The sequence below is a fragment of the Dermacentor variabilis genome, chromosome 8 (genome assembly GCF_050947875.1).
Source record: "Dermacentor variabilis isolate Ectoservices chromosome 8, ASM5094787v1, whole genome shotgun sequence".
Lineage (NCBI taxonomy): Eukaryota > Metazoa > Arthropoda > Arachnida > Ixodida > Ixodidae > Dermacentor > Dermacentor variabilis.
In genome coordinates, this window is record NC_134575.1 from 50,149,169 (window position 1) to 50,167,537 (window position 18,369).

An 18,369-nucleotide genomic window follows, 5' to 3' on the forward strand; every position below is an offset into this window, starting at 1 on the left:
TTAATTACAATAACAGCGATGATATCGTCATAATTTCAACACTTTTTTTCGCGTTGCCCCTGGTTACTTCACTACCTTTGTTTGCTCGGTGCGGCTCTGTGCGCGCGGTTTGCGCGGGATTTTGTATTCTGCTGTTGGTGTTGTAGTCGAAGGTATTGTACCAAAGGTGGTAATCCACTTGTATTTGGGATGGCGCCTCTGCCCTGCAAGACAGGTTAGTAATCGCGGTTTGCACGCAATTTTTTTATTTTTATTTTTTGCGCGCTTGTCGAAGTTGTGCTTGCAAGCGTTTCTCATATCGCTATCTTGAGTTTCATGCGCATGCCGTTGCGTTGGTTGTGTTACATGATCCCTTCACTGACCACCATTCGAGATCTGCCAGTAACGGTTTTTCAAACTACTTTCTGCGACTCGGCCTATTCGGCGTTGCGTGGCGGTGCGCCTGCTTGGCGTCGTCATTTTTGCCGCGCCAAACGCACTTGGCGTCTCTGGCGGCCTTCCTTCACGCGCGTACTGCGCATGCGCATCGATATTGTGACAGCACAACGGCAATGGTGCTGACGAGCCTCAAGCGTCCGTAAATTGCTATTTCAAAATAAATAAGAAAGGGGGGGGGGGGCGGGGAATATTGAGCCAGTGAATAATCTGTTTATTGCGATAACAATTGTATGGACACTGCTGGTAAATTTCCGCCGCCGTCGATGTTGCCGTCGCCGTGATGTTCGTCTTGTAGGTTATCTTATTGTTAGTCTTGCAGGTAATCTATGGTGGGTTCGATGGCTAGCCGACGCGATATAGCTGATGGCTTCGTGTGCGGTGTTCTCACGCGCCTCTAGCTTGCTTTGAAGAGAGACCCAGCACGCGTAAGGGAATTCGCTCGCCGCAGCTGCCGCTCTTCGTCACGCCAGCGTTCTGATAGCGAACGTCCGCGCTCATCGAGTGAGATGTGTTCACGTTTGCCTCTGCACGCGTGACTCCGGGCTTGTTAATTTAGTTAGCAAACGAATGTTTGCAGCAGTTTATACAGCGCTGATAAAACTGCTATCCTTACTGTGCATACCGACCTAATAATTTGCTATCGCAGTCAATAATTTGCTTTTCGGGTTAAACAGTGACTTTTCTTGTGTGCATTCAAACATGGAAACTAAGAGTCAGCTGCGCCCTTTGCTGCGGCCGCTAAACATCGATTAAACAAAATCATCAGAACACAGATGCAAGACTAATGTGCACACTTTCCTCTTGATTCTCTCTGGCCGCCGGCACACTCTAAAGTTGTTTAAATACACTTTTAAAAATAAATTTCTTATTCCTCAGGGCAAAGGTGCACCCCAAAAGGTGCAAATCTTAGAGTATATGCCTGCCAACTCTCTGGCATGCACTCTAAATAGTCTTTACACCCTTTGGGATGACCTATGTCCTTACCCCAAACAATAACTAATCTATCTTGCATGCCCTTTCAATACTCTCTTGCCAGGATCGCTGTGTCACGCTGTGTTGCGTACGGTGTTCATGCAGTGTTAGAAAAAGGAAAGGCAAGCAAGAAATGTGGCTATCGCTGAGGGAAAAGATAAGCCCAAAAGTGTGTAAAGTGTTTAGAATTTTAAGTGTACAACTAAAGGCTGACACAGATCCAATGCACATGTTGGAATGTACGTGAAGGAAAGTTTTAGTGAAGTGGTTAATTAAATGCCATAAAACTAAATGCAATTCACACAAGTGATTCACACATTGTGGTCCCATGGGCAACACATAATCTCATGAAATTATGTTTCTGCACCACACAAGTCACAACTTGTCATATTATGTTCAAGTTTATGCACTACACCATTTGTAAGCTGTGTCTAAATCTACACAGCAGTTCGTGTGTGTGGAAACCTTGAGACGTTGATGGTGGTGATGCCACAAGGACAAATGGCAATGTTTGAGGTTTATCAAGGAAAGAATGACGAGGAGAGGTGTACACAGAGAAAAGTTTAGTGCAAAAAGCAGTTAAGGTTGACCATTGTTCGCCCTGTTTCATTCCAGCATCTTTGACATTCTGAAAACCTGTATGCCAGTATGTGCTACAAGTAGCACACATGCTTTAACTGTCTCTTAAAAGAGCTAGTTGGCGCTGACATGAGAGAAGTGTTCATGTAATTGTGGCCTAATGATTAGGTCATCAGGCTGTTCTGCTGGCAATCCAGGCTTCAGTGGCACCATTGGACACAAAATTATATATTCTTTTTCTCTGGTCGGCTATTTGGCAGGAAAGCAGCAGTCATGGTCATTGAAGTCCAGCAAAGTTTGCAAAGAGAGCTTCACTGTTAAAAATGTGTTTTGTTGCTATACAACTCTTATGGCTTTCATTAGCTCTCAGCCTGTTCATCTGTGTGTAGGCTGCCCACAAAGCTACCCACCTTACAACATTCTCTGTAGCTGCTTCAGGTACCAACGTGAAGATAATCTAAAGACTTCTTCAATGCTTGTAGCAGTTGTAACGCACCAATAGCAATGATAACAAATTCTAGTGCAACAATATTTTCTTTAAGCAAGGGCATCGAACCGAACATGAAACAAAAGCCTAAGCAGAAATTTAGCCGCAATGAAACCCGAACCAATATTCTTAAAACGTGCCTGAACCCAAACAAAACCTGAACCGAAAAAAAAAAAAAATGTTACCGGTTAGGCACTAAACGATTCAACCATACAGGGTGCTGAATAGCACATGTGAGGGCTTAATAGCTAAGTGATTCTTCAAGATATTAACGTCTTTCAGTCAGCACATCCCACTGGCAGATCGTTATGGCTCACAAGGTGCGTCGTGTGCGAGAATGGGGATAGACCTAGGCAGGGACCCTTGCACTTCTCAACTCGGCCATGCCATTTCTGTTCCATGGCTGAAACTTTGTTTCAGGAGCTCCACAGAATCACCGTTTCTGTTGAAGCCCCCATTTCGGCCATTATAGGTTAGTGTGCTACTGTTACAAGACAAACCGTAAAATACACATGCCAGGACACATGTAGAGCAAAAATGATGGTGTTTTCGAGAAGACAAACTAGGAAAGCAAACAAGTTCATCAGCATGGCTTCTTGTAACAATAACACTACACTACGGTCGTCATTGCGAATGCTGTCACCATCTCAGTGCATCGCAACAATGGCGCTTAACAGCATGAAAAATGTGCTTTTGATGCATGCCATGGTTCAACGTGCGTTTGACCCCTCCAAGCAAATTACAACGCTTTTCAGTTTACCAAAAATCTTTCCCAGGGCACAATGTGCAGGATTTTATACTTCTTTGTCTGGGCTTAGTGCAAGACTGTGCACAATCTGCAGTTGCGTAACAAAGAATGTTGTGGTACTCAGCACAAACTGTCCCTGTTTTTAAGAAAGCAGAAAACTGAGCGAGTTGTCAATTGCTAGCTTCTTTCTTCACTACAGACTAGAAATTTGGAGTTGTAATTTGTGTAATACATGGTAAACATGCATCCTCTTTGACACCGCACAGATCATATGCCACAGTTCCCTCATAACCACTCATGTAGTGATTAAGCAAAAGAAATATTGGCTTGACAGTGCTGCTGTCAAGGCATGGAAGCTAAGCCAACCCCATGTAGACACAGGCATTCTCTGTAATTATCTCTGTCTTCAATATGTACATGAAAATGTTTCCATATCTGCACAATCGATTCGTAAACTGCACATTGTAGAGAATATTGTATTCATTCTATCAATCTGCCTCAGCTGCTTTCCAATTTGTAATTTTTTAAAAATTAATCGCTAGAATTGCGGTGATGGTGGCCACGCGAAAAGTGTATTCAACTGGCGCGCATCCTGCTTCGAAGGAGTGTACAAAGAAAAAAAATCATGCGGATCCCATGCACTGTGGGAATCCAGGTAAGCGAAGCTTTGTATGCTGTTTGCTTTGATTGGCGATAATTAGTGGTGGTGTTGGCAGCGTATGTGTAATTTCTTCAGCATTTAGTCCAATACAAGAGCGGTGAGTTGATGTTAGTTGCCTTACGTGCACCACTGCTGTTTGTCTGCGTAGTCTACAGAACACACAGTGAGATGTGTTTGCTTGAGGCGTTGTGTACCATTGTTCATAACCTCCAAGAAGGTTAGCATTGCCATTGCTTCACATGGCACATTGCATCGCACTATTCTAAAGTGTTAAACTTCATTTGAATTACCGGCCTGTATGTGGACAAAACCACAATTGGGTTATGAGACATACCTTAGCGGCAGACTTCGGTGTAATTTTGATGCCCTGTGGTTCTTTAATGGGCACTTAAATCTAAGTACACGGGCATTTTTTTATTTTGCCCCCTTTGAAATGGGGCTGCTGCGGTCGGGATTGAAGCCGCGATCTAGTGAAATGCAATAGCTGCAAAGCTACCGTGGCGGGCACAGAAGTGTTGATTTGACATATAGCCACTTCAGTAGTGTTGCCTAGACGCTATGGTGCTTTAATGCGGCTTTACATCTGCGCATCCTGCATTACTTGTGTGCTTGACCAATTTGCATAATTTTGTTGTTCCCAAATAGCAGAAATGTACCGTACTGCACCATGGACTTACATTTGTCCAGTTCCGCAATCGCTGTCGTGTCTAGTAGTAGCATTTCCTTGCCTCCTTATGTCAACTTTTCCCTCTCCTGCCCTCCCCCCATATATACAAGCTGCAAACGAAAAGTAGCAAGGCTGTTGTTCAGTCATTTCATGACTGCATGGGTTCTTCCCATTCTCCACCTCCTCTCCCTATCTCCTCTCTGCTATTCTATCTACGTCCCTTATTGAATTTTGCCAGTTAGTAGTTTCTGCAATGCTTTTGCGGGGCTGTCACAGGTAATTACAGTCATCGGGAGGACATTGTGACAACTGTTGACGAAAGGTCCGAATGAGTTTCTCGCATCACCTTTCCTCTCTGCCTCGCTCCTACCTCGTATGTACACTTTCTGAACCACCCTTAACGCACCGTGCAAGACAGAGACAGCAGCAGCAGCAGTAGGGAAAGTCAAAGGAAGAGGCAAAGAAAGCTTCACTTTAAATAATGTATCCAGCGTGGACATGCGTGACCACTGCTTGCATTGTCAGCATCTCAACACTCGGATCTAGGCTGCCTCAAGGACAATTCTTAGTTTCATACAAATACTGCAAGGGACAACAGCTCTTTCAGTCTCTACAAGAAAAAACACTCATGCAAACGGCGACTCATCTGAATGATTCTGGTTTAGCAAGACCACAGCTGTCACACATTCAATCGAGTTCCTGAGCAAACACATGGAGAATGTCACTTATTCCCAATAGTTTCCGGCCATCGAGTAAGCCTGTCTCATCTTAGGAAGCTTAAGGATTCGCCGTCTGTAATTAGGCAAAGCAATTTATTTTTTGGCCCATCTCAACATGTTTGGATTCTTTATTAACAATGCAAGGTGCTGTAGTATTGCCGTGAGCACTCTCAATGGGCACAGTACTTGACTGAAGGTACCTTGCACATGCCCTTTCTCTTTTTCGTTACTTTATTGTCATCGTGTAGCAGATGTGATCGTATTGTATTATACCTGCTGTACATGTATCAAATAATGAAGACAGGCTTCTCCTTGCCAAACAGACTCCTCGAAACTTTTCATTACACCTTTTTTTTTTAAATATAAATTGTGAGTATTTAATATTTAATTCTACATTCGATGGTCATTTTTATCTTTATTTTTTTATGATTACTACAAAGTTGGGTTCTACGTTATTATATGTTCAAGGGCCCCTCACCAGGCCTCACTTCAAATTTTGGTTATACACTGTGAGGCATAGGAGGCTATCCAGAGGGCATTTTAAGGCAAGAATTTTTCAAGTTGGTTTGTTATTAGAGGAGATGAGAGAAATTGAAATGTTGCGTTGCCATGCTGCCAGGAGGTGAACTTCACTGCCAATCTAGGCACTCCCCCCTTTGCCTTGACTAGCATCCGCAAGTCACATTTTTTCCCTGTGTTCTCCCTTACCATAAGCGAGTGATCGCCCCATGTTTGCATCAAGCTCCCCACCTTCTTCCTTTTCTTCCCTTCTCTTCCTCTTTTTGGTGCGTGATGCACTCGCAGTGGATGTATGCGCATTCTGCATTGAACAGTTTACAAAGGTCATGTGCCATAATTGGTGACATTACAGGCACTGAGTGTAAACGTAGAACCATTTGTGGACGTGACCTTGACTGTCTGCTTGAAGCACAGCTCCCTCAAGAGGAAAGGCTTGTGGGCTTCTGCTTGAGATTTCACTGGTTTTTGTGCTGTGCAGCCGTTTGATACTTCATAGTCACGATTGTCAGTGTGCGATGTGCATGCCGCACTTATCTGTTTGCAATACCCAAACCTGGCAGGGGTCCTTTAATCAGTATCGTCATGCCAAAAGCAATCCCAAATGGGCACCAGTGAGAGACGCCAAGGTAGTGTGCTCAAGGGCAATTTCATGGAAGCAAATATACACACCCATCTTATTAACTATCCAACTGCATTATATTGTCAATTAGAAGAGCACACTTACCACAGCTTGAAAAGTGAAATTAAAAAGAGCAACAGAAATAGAGTCTCCGTCTCAGAAGGGTTTGGGTGCGAGCTAGTTGGTACGGATCATTCATATTTAAAACAGCGCCAAAAAAACATGGACAAGGGAGGACACAGTCACACAGCGCTCGTCCTGTGTCCTCCCTTGTCCGTGTTTTTTTGGCACTGTTTTAAATATGAAAGAGTCTTCGTACCATCGTAGCCATGGAAGCCATCCTCCTGCTTGGGTTTGAGGTACTCATGATCTTACTGTAGCAATAAATTGATCGTAATGGTAGGCCATAGCAATGAGCCAAACAAATGGGTTGCTGCAAATGTAACTTCAGCGATGGTTACGGAGGTTATAATTTGGTGGAATGTTATAGTATATTTTATTCTGTCTGAGGATGCTTTTGTATATTGCTTGTTCCGTCCAGTGACCACGCCCAAGTGCGCCACTGCGTCAAACAAGGCTACCAAAGCAAGCAAGCCAACTTCCGAGGCCAAGTCGGCCGACAAGCCTGCTGCCAAGCCACGACGCCGGCCCCCACGCGGTCAGCTCAATGACACGTCCGAGTCCAAGAATCGCCAAGCAAAGAAGCCAACCTCAGAGGCAAAGTCAGCCGACAAGCCTGCTGCCAAGCCACAACGCCGGTCCCCACGCAGTCAGCTCAATGACACGTCCGAGTCCAAGAATCGCCAAGCAAGGAAGCCACCCTCTGAGGCCAAGCCAGCCGACAAGCCTGCTGCCAAGCCACGACGCCGGCCCCCACGCAGTCAGCTCAACGGTACGTCTAAGTCTAGGAATCGCCCATGTACCGCAAAGCAAGACTCTGAAGGCCCACAACAGACAACAAACTCCAATGGTGCCATCAATGGGGAAATGAAGCCACTGCAGTCACCCGGAGCTGCCACAGGAAGTCTGTCACGGGACTCGATGCATGAGTTCAGCATTGGAGTGAACGGAAATAAAACGGCGCCACAGAAACCGGCAAATCAAAGTGCCGAGATTGCTAGTGGGCTTGCTGGAGAGCCCGGGAAGTCCAAGGGACAGCTTGTTAAAAAATGCGGGCAACTGGCCAAGAAGGAGAAGCCATTGAGTAAACGGATGGCCAAGGCAAGGCTGATCCCGCCTAGCAGACGGAGCACGAGAAAGCCTGCGGAGACCCTGGCACCGAGGAAGGACTCTGCTTTGGATGATGAAGCTGACACTGGGGACAAGAATGTCACGTGGAATTCCTGCCTTCGGCCACCCCGTTTAATGAGGGTACCACAGTGAGTATGAACAAGCTGCATGGTTTCTGTATTGCACAGAGCGAATGACCAATCTTTACTTGGGGCAGTCTAGAGACTACGGAATGTGTTCATCAGTGACCTGCGTATTCGTTTATTGAGCTCCAAATAGGTGTGATTTGTCATGCTCCACTGACACGATGTGCCATCTTAAGTCCTATGCCATACCCTTAAAAACAGCAGAGGGCCCTGGATTCATTGCCCATATACCTTTCTGAAATTGGTCTCCTCAGATAGCTTTAGCCAAAGCCATCATGATATGACAAGGCCTAAATATTTTGCCATTGCCTCGTCTGTAAATATTATTATCAGCTTTACTTGCATACCTCTTTTTAAAACTTTTTTTTCCACTCTTCTTTGGATTCTGTTAATGCCTTAATCACGTTAATGTTAATGTGTTAACCTCCCTATGCAGTGCAGCACGTCAGTGGTCATGTGCGTGCCAACTAGGATCTACTTTCCTACATAGAGCTTCTCTTTCTCTCTGGCATGTAGGTTTGTGGCATTGGTTGACACTTCGAGGCTTGGAAGATGGACAGGAAAACTGGGCTGACCAGTCCGCTTGCATATTGAAGACAGCAGCGTGTGATAAAACCGCATAGAGAACAGAGAAGCAAACTGAACAAGTGGGGAGCTGACAAATCGTCAGGGGGACTTTAGCTTGCCTACTCCGTACAGAAATACCGGTTCACGGCAAACGTGGATGGCAGTGACAATGCCGGCAGCGAGATTTCGTGCCTCTTTGTCGAACAATGTGCGATCGTGTTACATAGGTGTTCTCGTCGAAGCAGTGTGAAGCAAAAGGGGCTGCATGTTGTCGATTGCATTGCGTCCCATGCCTTACCCCAGCAAATAAGTAACGTACGGTCGCCTACTAAAATATAAGGTCACAGTTTCGCTTGACGGGCAAAAAATTGGCAGTGATAGCCATGTTTAGCAATGTGCTTGGACTTCTTCGTTTGGGCCCTCTGCTCTGTGATTCAGCCACAGGAACGTTTGTTCCGCAGTCCAGGAATTTTTTATGGAGTCGAACCAAATTTCCTTTTAAATATGTATCTTTTCCCATTGCTATAGTTATTGCTTTTACTTTAGCATGTGATTTTCCCTTTCATCAGCGCATTTACTGTATGGCAGTCCTGAATGTTTATTTGTGGTTATAGCTCGGAATAATTGACCCATTCCTCGGCCAATTCCCGTAGTGGGCGTGAGCGACAAGTTGGACAGCCATCAACAAGTCCTTCAAGGGTGTTCCGACTATGCGCGGGCACAACATATTGGCACGACGTGGCGTGCAAGGCGACTCCTGCTGGCCAGAAGTAACAGCGCCCGGGCAGCTACGAAACATCCTTTGCATGCGGGAAACTTCCAAATCGGCCCAGAAACTGTTTTTGAACATAATAAGAAAACATCATTGATCTGTGGAAGAGGCTCCTGTGAGCATGTGTGCGAGCCAAATATTATTGCACTGCATGCAGCAGGTAATTTACAATTTCGTGTCACGGTGAGAAAATCGCTCGCTCTCGTCTTCGCAGTGTCGTCAGCGCCAGCAGCGAAGGCTGGTTTTGTGATCCCGAGAGCATTCTTAGTTGCATACCATTATTGCTAATTCTGAAATAAATAAATGAGAAATATATATGCTTGCATTCTAAAAAGACGGAAAAAGCATCTCGTCTTTGCACCACCAGTCTACACGTGACAGTTGCATGTATCTGCACGGCCTCTGAGATAACGGCGGTGTGCTGCATAGCGTAGATGACGCAGCTGCCATGGGGTGCCACGATGAGCCCTCTCACCGGTGAGATGCTCAACTTTTCGGCGGATCCTTGCCTCCTTTCCACCTCCCCTGCATAGATTCCGTGGCACTAGTGGAGGAGAAAGGAAAGAGAAAGGCGAAGGTGCAGCAACTACGCGTATATAACTCTGTTCATACTTGAAGGATTTGAAAAATTATTGTCGCGGGAGATTCGTAAGGCGACGTCCTTTAATAGTGCAGTCATTCTATGATTAGTTGGAAAAGTGTTCTAGGGCCCCTTTGAGGCTGTTAGGTTACGCCTGCTGAGGCAATATCCTAAATTACCGTACACTCTTTAAAAACTGCACACCCTTTGAGGCCTATCTTGTAATAATTGTAATCTGCCTTGATTGTATTTCCTTTCTTGAAAACTCAGTGCTCGCTACTTCCCTGTCGAGGATGATGTGTCGCACTGATAACGCGAAAGCCGTTAGTGACTTGGAAGTACCACACTCGCAGCATTAAAGAAAGGAAATGCAGGCAAGACAGGCGACGATTACTGTTGTGGGACGAGGTACGACCCAAAGGGTGTAAACTTTTTTAAAAGTGCACTGTACTTAGCCTCTTTGAACAACCAGCTTTACTCGCTGCTTTTAGGACACAATCAAAATTCTACTTGCCTCGATGTATTAAATCTTCTTTGTTTTGTTTTTATTATTAAAATATTTTGTGTGTATAGAAACGATGCATTTCCAAATTGGTCAGTTTCCTTGATTGTATTTGCTGTTCTACTCTTTATGGTATATGTGTAATGTATTCGGTTTTCAGCAGCAAAGTGTTAGTTACACGTTGAAAAGTGTATTGTATTTAAAGAGAACAAAAGAACGTGCACGTCTCAATTTTCTGTATCATATAGGCTTTGATGCTGTCTGTGTTAGGCGGTTTGTGGTACTAGTGGCCTAGTCAGGTGTCCCATATTGACACCTTTCTCCTTATTGTCATGATGATCATCTTTATTTGTGTGTCAGTCAAACTGCAATTAAAAAAAGGATTATCTAACTGAATATATATATATATATATATTTTACAGTATTCCTTGAAAGGAATCAGAGCTTGTGCTTCGATTTGACTTAAACAACACTCTGATGGATCCCATGCAGTCATATATGAATCTATAGCGCCCTAGCAACAATTCTAATAGGAATTTGTATCAGTCGTGCACATTAGTCCTAATAGGGCTGTATTGGTTTTGTCGAATTTTGTACAAGTCTGGTGGGTTTAATATTGTAGATTTTTATGGGGCTGTTAGGCTAGCAGAAATATTCGCGAGTCTTACAGAAGATTTTTAAAGGAAGGCATTAACTACATATTATGACAGCAGCAATAGTGATATGGGGATATGCAGTCTATTGGTTGTGGCGGAGGATGCCAGATGTACATTTGAAAACTACTAAATGAGATTCCTAGTTAGCAGAAACTAATCATTTTTACTACCAGTCTTAGAGTGCATATTGTAATTGCGAAGTTAAAGATACTACATAAACACAGGCTCTAGTTGCCTGGTGCACTTCATGTCAACTAGAGTTGCCTAATACACCAATTAGCGCCAAAATTAGTTGGCTGATTCGTCTAGACCTGTTAGGCTTGTCCTATTAATAAGGCTAATAAGATGAACCCCATTACGACGAAATCACATATGACACGAAAGTACTTGCGTTATATTCAATATTTGTTATAATCGTATGTTTGTTGCATGCTGATCGTGTCGAGAAATTTTTTAGCTTGACTTTATTATATCCGATAATTCATCTTGTTGTTTCACTGCAGTAATGGACCAATACAAATGTCAGTAACCTAGCAGGCTGTTAGTTATAGAACTACATTTTCTGCAAGGCAGGCACGTACCCAAGGGGGGACTCGCCCCCCCCCTCGAAATTAAGACGCCTATCCCCCCCCTCCCCTCCCCGCCCACGCCATCACTTCTCACACACATTCCTAAAGCGCCGCCACATCAATGTTGAAACTTGACAGCTATTCGGCGGTCAACATTTTGCTGCCTTTTTCACTCCTTTCAGATAGCAGTAGTTATTGGCATCTCCTGGGGTGTGAAGGCCAGTTTCCTCATCTATTGGGTTCCTCATCATCAAACTCGAGATGCATTCAGTTGTCACCATCTTTTCGACGGTCACGCGCATTGCTGTTGCTTTGTTAGTTCAACCTTTTTTGTTTAGACTGATCGAGGGACCAGGAAAGAGGTTCGGTTCGTGGTCAGGTGGTCTGTATGCACCTGGAATGAGTTGCGGCCAGAGGAAACGCCAATTGCATTTAACTTTTCCTTTTGCTTCATCATTTCTTCGAGTAACGGCTCGCCGCGATGCTGACAGATCCTCGGAACCATATACCCCTGATATGGGTTAGATAAGGTGGAAAATAAAATAATGTGAGACAGCGTCCATGATCAAACCCTGCAATAACCCTTAAACTCATAGGCAATATGACTGTCACCCGTTAACTCGTTTGGTTTTTCCCTTATTGTAGATCTCTTTTTGGGCAAAATGGCCAACTGGAAACAAGAGTCGCAAGGAGTTGAGAAATTAAATGATCTACTAAGGGATAGAGCCAAGGCAACAGCCAAACAGGAAGGAAAAGCGAAAATGAGCAAATTTAACCATTGTTTATGAAAATATTTATGGATCAACATATTTTTATTTACAAAGGACGTAGAACAGAAAAAGGAAGTGGAGAACAGTTCCGTGAGTTCTGAATGACACTTCTACAGTTATCATTCGAGCCGCCTAATGTAGCCAGTTCTCTAACGTAGCAGGTGTTTTTCTAATCTTCCGCGGTGGGCGTAGTACGTCTTGAATTGCAGCGTCCTGCGCCCTACGCGGTTGTGTGGGACTGGCAGCCCCGCATCGTTACATAACTTCCCAAATGACAATACGAGCCGGTTGTGGCACATAACTTGGTAGAGCAGTAAAACGGGGGATCCAAAAGAACTGTAATTGTTCCTCAAATATATATTTCTCTATAAATCTTCCAGAGCTAATTCAAAAAACGCTACTATAGTCGGATGCAAATTAAGTCTGCAGTGAAGCCCCTCCCACGCCCTCATAACGGCCAGCCACTGTTCCTCCGCGAGGCGGCAAATAATTCGTACTTCAAGCTATTCCTGTTACCCAAATAAGGCGGTAACCACAAAAATAAAACTATTAGCGCGTAATTTTGTACCTTTTCCCTCGCCTATTATAGTGGAATGGCCAAAGCCTAATTCTTCATTGAACTGAAATAACATGCTTGCTTCGCTACAACTATTTATTGTCAAGTTTCAGTTCACTTGGCTGTGAAGTACCATGAGTAAAACGGGTTCAGCAGTGAAATGAACGGCACCGCAGATTTTTGGAGAGTGAAATACTGAGACTCCATATACTTTGTCCATGTCTATTGCACACCTCATTGCTTCCGCCAATGAAAAGACTCTTCAAGAACAGCAGACGAACCGGAGGAATCAAGTACGACACCATTTTGAAAAGGCCGCAGGACGGCGATTTTGTTTGCTTCTGTGATTGGCTGTCACACTAACACAACTCCACGTGGTTTGTGTGCCTTGGTTGCCAACTGCTGTTTTTTTTTTATTTTGTATTCTACTAAAGTAATCGTTCTTTGGCTTCTTTACTTGTTCTTGGCAGTGTTCTTCCTGCGCTTCTTTCCTGCGCAAGTCCATTTGATGTAGTTCCTTGTTTCCCAAGTAAAGGAGAGGTGTAGCACACAGGTGTACCTGTAAAATGCAGCTTATTTCATTTCTCTTTTGTTGGTTTATGTGCTCTTATGGCGAATGGTGGACGTTATTCACATTTGTAGTACTAGTAAAGGTACCCCCCCTCATTTGCATAGAAGTTACATTGGGTTGGACCCCCCCCCCCCCCCCCCCAAAAAAAAAAAAAAAAATCCTGGGTACGTGCCTGCTGCAAGGGCATTTATTAGTGTCTAAGAGCTGGTGTTTTTTTGGGGACTGTGCGCCTCTCACTTACTGCTCGTGCTTTATACCGCAGGCTGAAGAAAGAAGGCAGCTCGTACAGGTGCTGCGTGTGGGGATGCCGTGCGGCAGGCGATGAGCCTTTCACCGGCATCTGGTTGTTTGCGCTGCCTGCCAACCAAGCACTGAAGTCGGCCTGGTTCAAGAGCGTCCCCATCGACCCTGAAATCAACAGACCACTGAGCCCTCGGCTGTGTTTCCAGCACTTTAAGAAGGAGGATTTCATTGTGTTCAAGGATCGCCCAATTGGGCTCGCTGAAGATGCGGTGCCCACGGATGTAGCGAACGAAAAACTCCTTTACTAATTATATTGCTAGCAGTGCCTAATATTAGAGATTTAGCTTGTCAGCAAACATAACTGTCCTTTGCGGAATACTGGGTTACTGGAGGCGTCGCTGGCAGCGGCAGTGCTGGTAGCACCATCTGTTAACGTAGAGTTTTAATCAGACAGGACGCAAAGCTGTTATTGCAGCGACCAACCATATTTTGCTTAGCTGCTGCTGTGAAGTGTTAGCTGCAACATGATCTGTAACATGCAAATTTTTCTGAATTTTTTTTTTTTTTTCAGGAAGAACACCTGCACAACACAAGTAAAAAGGCTTTCAAACGCATTTTAATTGGCCAGTGCATCAGAAGATGTCGCAACAAGCATTGTTACTGCCATCCACATCTCTGGTAATACAGTATTATATAAGGGGCAATACGTGCGTGGGCAGGCTAAAGCTCTGTTATTGGTGAAGAGCTGGGGGACCTCTTTTACGATATCTGGCCTCGGTGAATGATAGTATCTAGTCATGTTTTATATTTTGCACAAATAGAGAACAGGCGTTATATTAGAACAGAGGTTCCACTGGTATTGTTCAAGTGAACAATAACTACATGAAATTTGTGCAAAATTGACCAAGTAGTCGCCGACGCGAGGATGTGGGGGCGTGGGCACTGCAGCTGAACTGTTGCTGCCTTGTCTGTGCCTATTGTTGTGTACTCATGTTTATTACCCTGTGATAAAAACTCGTCCAGTGAATAAAGTTATGACTTATGAGCTATTCTGCTTGAAAGGCATTGGTTGCTCTGACCTCTCGCGGTTGTACAGAAGTGACAAGTTATTGCAGTAGACGCAACTGCAGACATGTGACTGGTGTGGCATGTACGGCCAAAGCTCTCTCCTGAGGGCACACTGTAGGGCACAGTGAAAAAAGAGAATGGTTTCGGTATGTCCCTTTCAGTTGTGGTGTACACATTCTTGTACACTACTCATTTTTGCCAATTCTGTACAGCAGTGGCAGGAAAAAAAAATTACAGACTCTGACCTTAGGCTAAACTAAACCCTCTGCTTACCCAACGTGACTCCATTTCATTATAGTGGGCACGGTTTTACAGCAAAGCTGTTGAGGAGGAGTTCCACAGTAGTTTTCGAGCAGCAGGGTCCAGCATACGGCTGCGTGGTTGACGGTGAATGTAAATTCGACACATGTGTCGGAGCCCCAAATTCACTTTGAAACTCAATGATCGATTACTGTAAAATATAAGTTACATTGTGTATAACCCATTCAAACATGGTGGACCCTCTTTAAACAAAACCTGAAGGAACCAGGGAAATTGGTTCCATTTATCGGGAGTTCCATTTACTGAGAGACAAAGCTGAAGAGGTGTATGGACACAAACCAACCAATCACGAGGACATGGTGTTCTGTTTAAGTACTGTTTAAGCGATTTCCGTTTATTAAGATTTTGCTGTAGGAAACAACATGTATAAATGCAGTATTTTCAACCAGTAAGTCTGTAAACTTTACTTCTCGCATTGCGTTATGCTGTCTCCACGTTAGAGGTCAGCCAGGAGTTGTGTATGGCTGTGGCGGTGAAAGCTGACAGTGTCTACCGCTCGTTGGAGCCGTCGCTAAGAGTAGCCACCCGCAACTGCACTTGTGGGTGACACTTATGAGCCAGCAAGCAGGCTCTAGTATTTGCAGAAGGTATGAGAACTCGCTTATATACAGCTTCGCTCTCTTTGATGACTATATAATTGTCAAATTGCAACAATACGTCCGTGAAGCAATTTTTTTTTTTTCACGCATGACCACTTTACAGAAGGCACTGCCGTGCTTGAGGGAATGTTCATCAAGACGCGCTCCGTCACCAACGGGGAAGGAATAGTTTTTTTCTTCTTTGTAGAGCCTGCTACATGCGACATAAGCACATGATTTCACCTAGTGATTCAGTCCTCCTTGCGAGAAAACAAATGCGACATGACTGACCGCACTCTAAACTGACTCAATCACTATATAATAGCGAGGAGTTACCAGAATATGTGCACAGGATTATCCCACTACCTTGACTTTCTTTTATTAGAGTCTGCGGCGCCTTGAAATACACTACGCTCGTGTAGCTTCTGGCCCATGTATTTGCACAGTCATAGTTTGTTACTGAAAAGGATATTATACGGAATTTTCGCAAAATTAGGGTACGTATACATGACTCTTCTTGCCGAACGGGGTTTTTCTTTTCACGTTCAAAATTCTGAGTTGGCATTTTGCAGTACGTTTAGTATAATACTCTGATTAGATGCAATAATTGCTTGTTTAAAAAATGGGAGGTATGCATTACATCTGTGTTATAGCCACACAAGAAGTGTTGATTCTTTTAGTTGTGGACACAGTCCATCACTTCTAGGGCAAAACATGGTGTGGGTGTCATGTTTCATCGAGAGAGTGAAAGATGGCGCCATAAGCACAAAACACATAGAGTGACTCTAAAAACACACCAGGTAAATAGAAAAGCCTACAGATATCCGAGCAGCTCAGCTCGTTGACACGAATTTGAGCAAATCGCTTCCGTTTCTCGTGGCCTTCAGATCAACCAACACTTAATTAACGGCGGCTTTCAGGTAGATCGAGGGCGTCGGTGTAGTATATATGACCTGCGCATAGGCTAGGTAATTATCCTCGTCATGTTAACAACATGTGACCAAACACATTCTACAGAATTTAGTTTTATCACAGTCTTGAAAAACTAGGGTATTTGTGTTCTTTTAGTTGTGCTGTATTTCATGTATGTACGTATAGCAGTAAAGTAAAGGCCGAATCTGGGTGTATGCACGTATGTGTCAGTCGATGAATCCAAGTAGAGTTTGCTGCTGTAAAGGCCCTCTAGACCCTGCTGGTAAATTCACTGTTTATCTGTCACCTGTGCGAACATTCGACAGACATGAAACATCTATAGATAAATTATTTACTTAAGATTACTTCCAATTAAATTCTGGGATCTTAATTTATGTGCCAAAATCGCAATATGATATGAGGCATGCCACGGTGGGAGAGTCCATATTAATTTTGACCACTTGGGGTTCTGTAATGCGGACCCTATGAAAGGTACACAGGCATTTTTGCATTTAGCCCCCATAGTGCGGCCGGGGCGGTCAGGATTTCATGTCGGGCCCTCGGACTTTGCAGCACAATGTCAAAGCCACGGTGGTGGGTATGATTTACTTCACATTAACTACTATAGTTTTCCAAAATGCCTACAATATTTAAATATATTTTGTAGTCCTAGTGAAAATTTTGGCAACTTTTTGTCTCACTTAAGGACACGCTTCAGAAAATTATTGAAACTGGATTGTAATGGTTAATTATGTAAATGCGAAAGATATAACTCTCACTGACGTATTTTGCAGCCTCTTTTAATGCAAAGGTAATCCGTAAATCTCGTGTGTGTGTGTACATGTATATATATATATATATATATGAAGTGGCTGTTTCTCCGGATTATCCAGTTTTTTTAAAAGCACATACAAGGACAGGTAAATGGGCAAAATGTTTATTTCCTTCAGAGTTTCCAGCAAATGTTCGGCCTTTGTCACAGAAATGTCTCTCTCTCTCTCTCTCTCTCTTACGCGCGCACACACACGCACATATATATATATATATATATATATATATAGGGGCCAGGGCAAAAGAAAGGCTTCATGCACAAGTGCAAATATTTTAATAAACTTTAGATTTAAATGAAGTATGTAAATAAAACGTTTATTTAAACCTTATCACTTGTGCATCTCTGCCCCCCCCCTCCACAACTTTTTTTCTTTATTGCCGTACCATGCGAGATCTGGCGACCCCTTGCATTCGAATACATACACACACGCACGTATAGTGAAGAGGGGTGTTGCTTTTTTGTTTTGTAAAATGATACGCCTCTGCCTGCGAGACGTCTAGTCGGGCGTCTCGGAGGCCATCACAAACGGCTCCTAAACTGAGAAACTGTCCAGAGATGGCGCTGCAGGCGTTAGTGTCGCTTGGCCCATTCACTTGGCAACGTACCGGTTCCTGTCGCATTGCCGCGGGCCATAAAGAAACCCGCTGAGAAATGGGACGTACAAGGGGCGGTTTGCTTCTCTAATGCCGGTATTTTCCCCATCTATCCAATGCGGCTGCCAGGAATTGCCTGTCATGACGTTATGACCAGTCATCAAGCTACTCATTGTCCCTCGATCGTTCTACAGGCGTTCAAAGGAGGCGCAATCGCGTGATGGTGATCTCAATTAATTGGACATATTCTGCACTGCTTATGCCGGTAAACAGTGCAGAAAACGAAGACGGACAGATAGAAGACTCATGAAATAGCTCTGACTAACGAATGGATCGAGGGTTCTACTGCTTCCAATAAAACCCTCCGCAAGCGTTACACTCTAAAAAAAGTTTGCACCCTTTCGGGTGTACCTCTGCCACACAACGATAATCGTCATCTGCCTGGCTTGCGTTTCCTTTCTTGAAAACGCCGCGCCGGCTAGTTTCCTGTCGGC

At 44.1% G+C, this 18,369-nt stretch overlaps 1 protein-coding gene across 1 annotated transcript; it reads left to right on the forward strand.

The window, feature by feature from the left end:
* Window positions 1–56: 56 nt before the first annotated feature.
* On the forward strand, window positions 57–14,629 carry LOC142590209 (uncharacterized). The gene is made up of 3 exons (XM_075702125.1): window positions 57–214; window positions 6,951–7,788; window positions 13,591–14,629. Exons 1-3 carry the CDS (start codon window positions 190–192, stop codon window positions 13,877–13,879), a joined length of 1,152 nt encoding a protein of 383 aa, XP_075558240.1. The 5' UTR covers window positions 57–189; the 3' UTR covers window positions 13,880–14,629.
* Window positions 14,630–18,369: the final 3,740 nt, after the last annotated feature.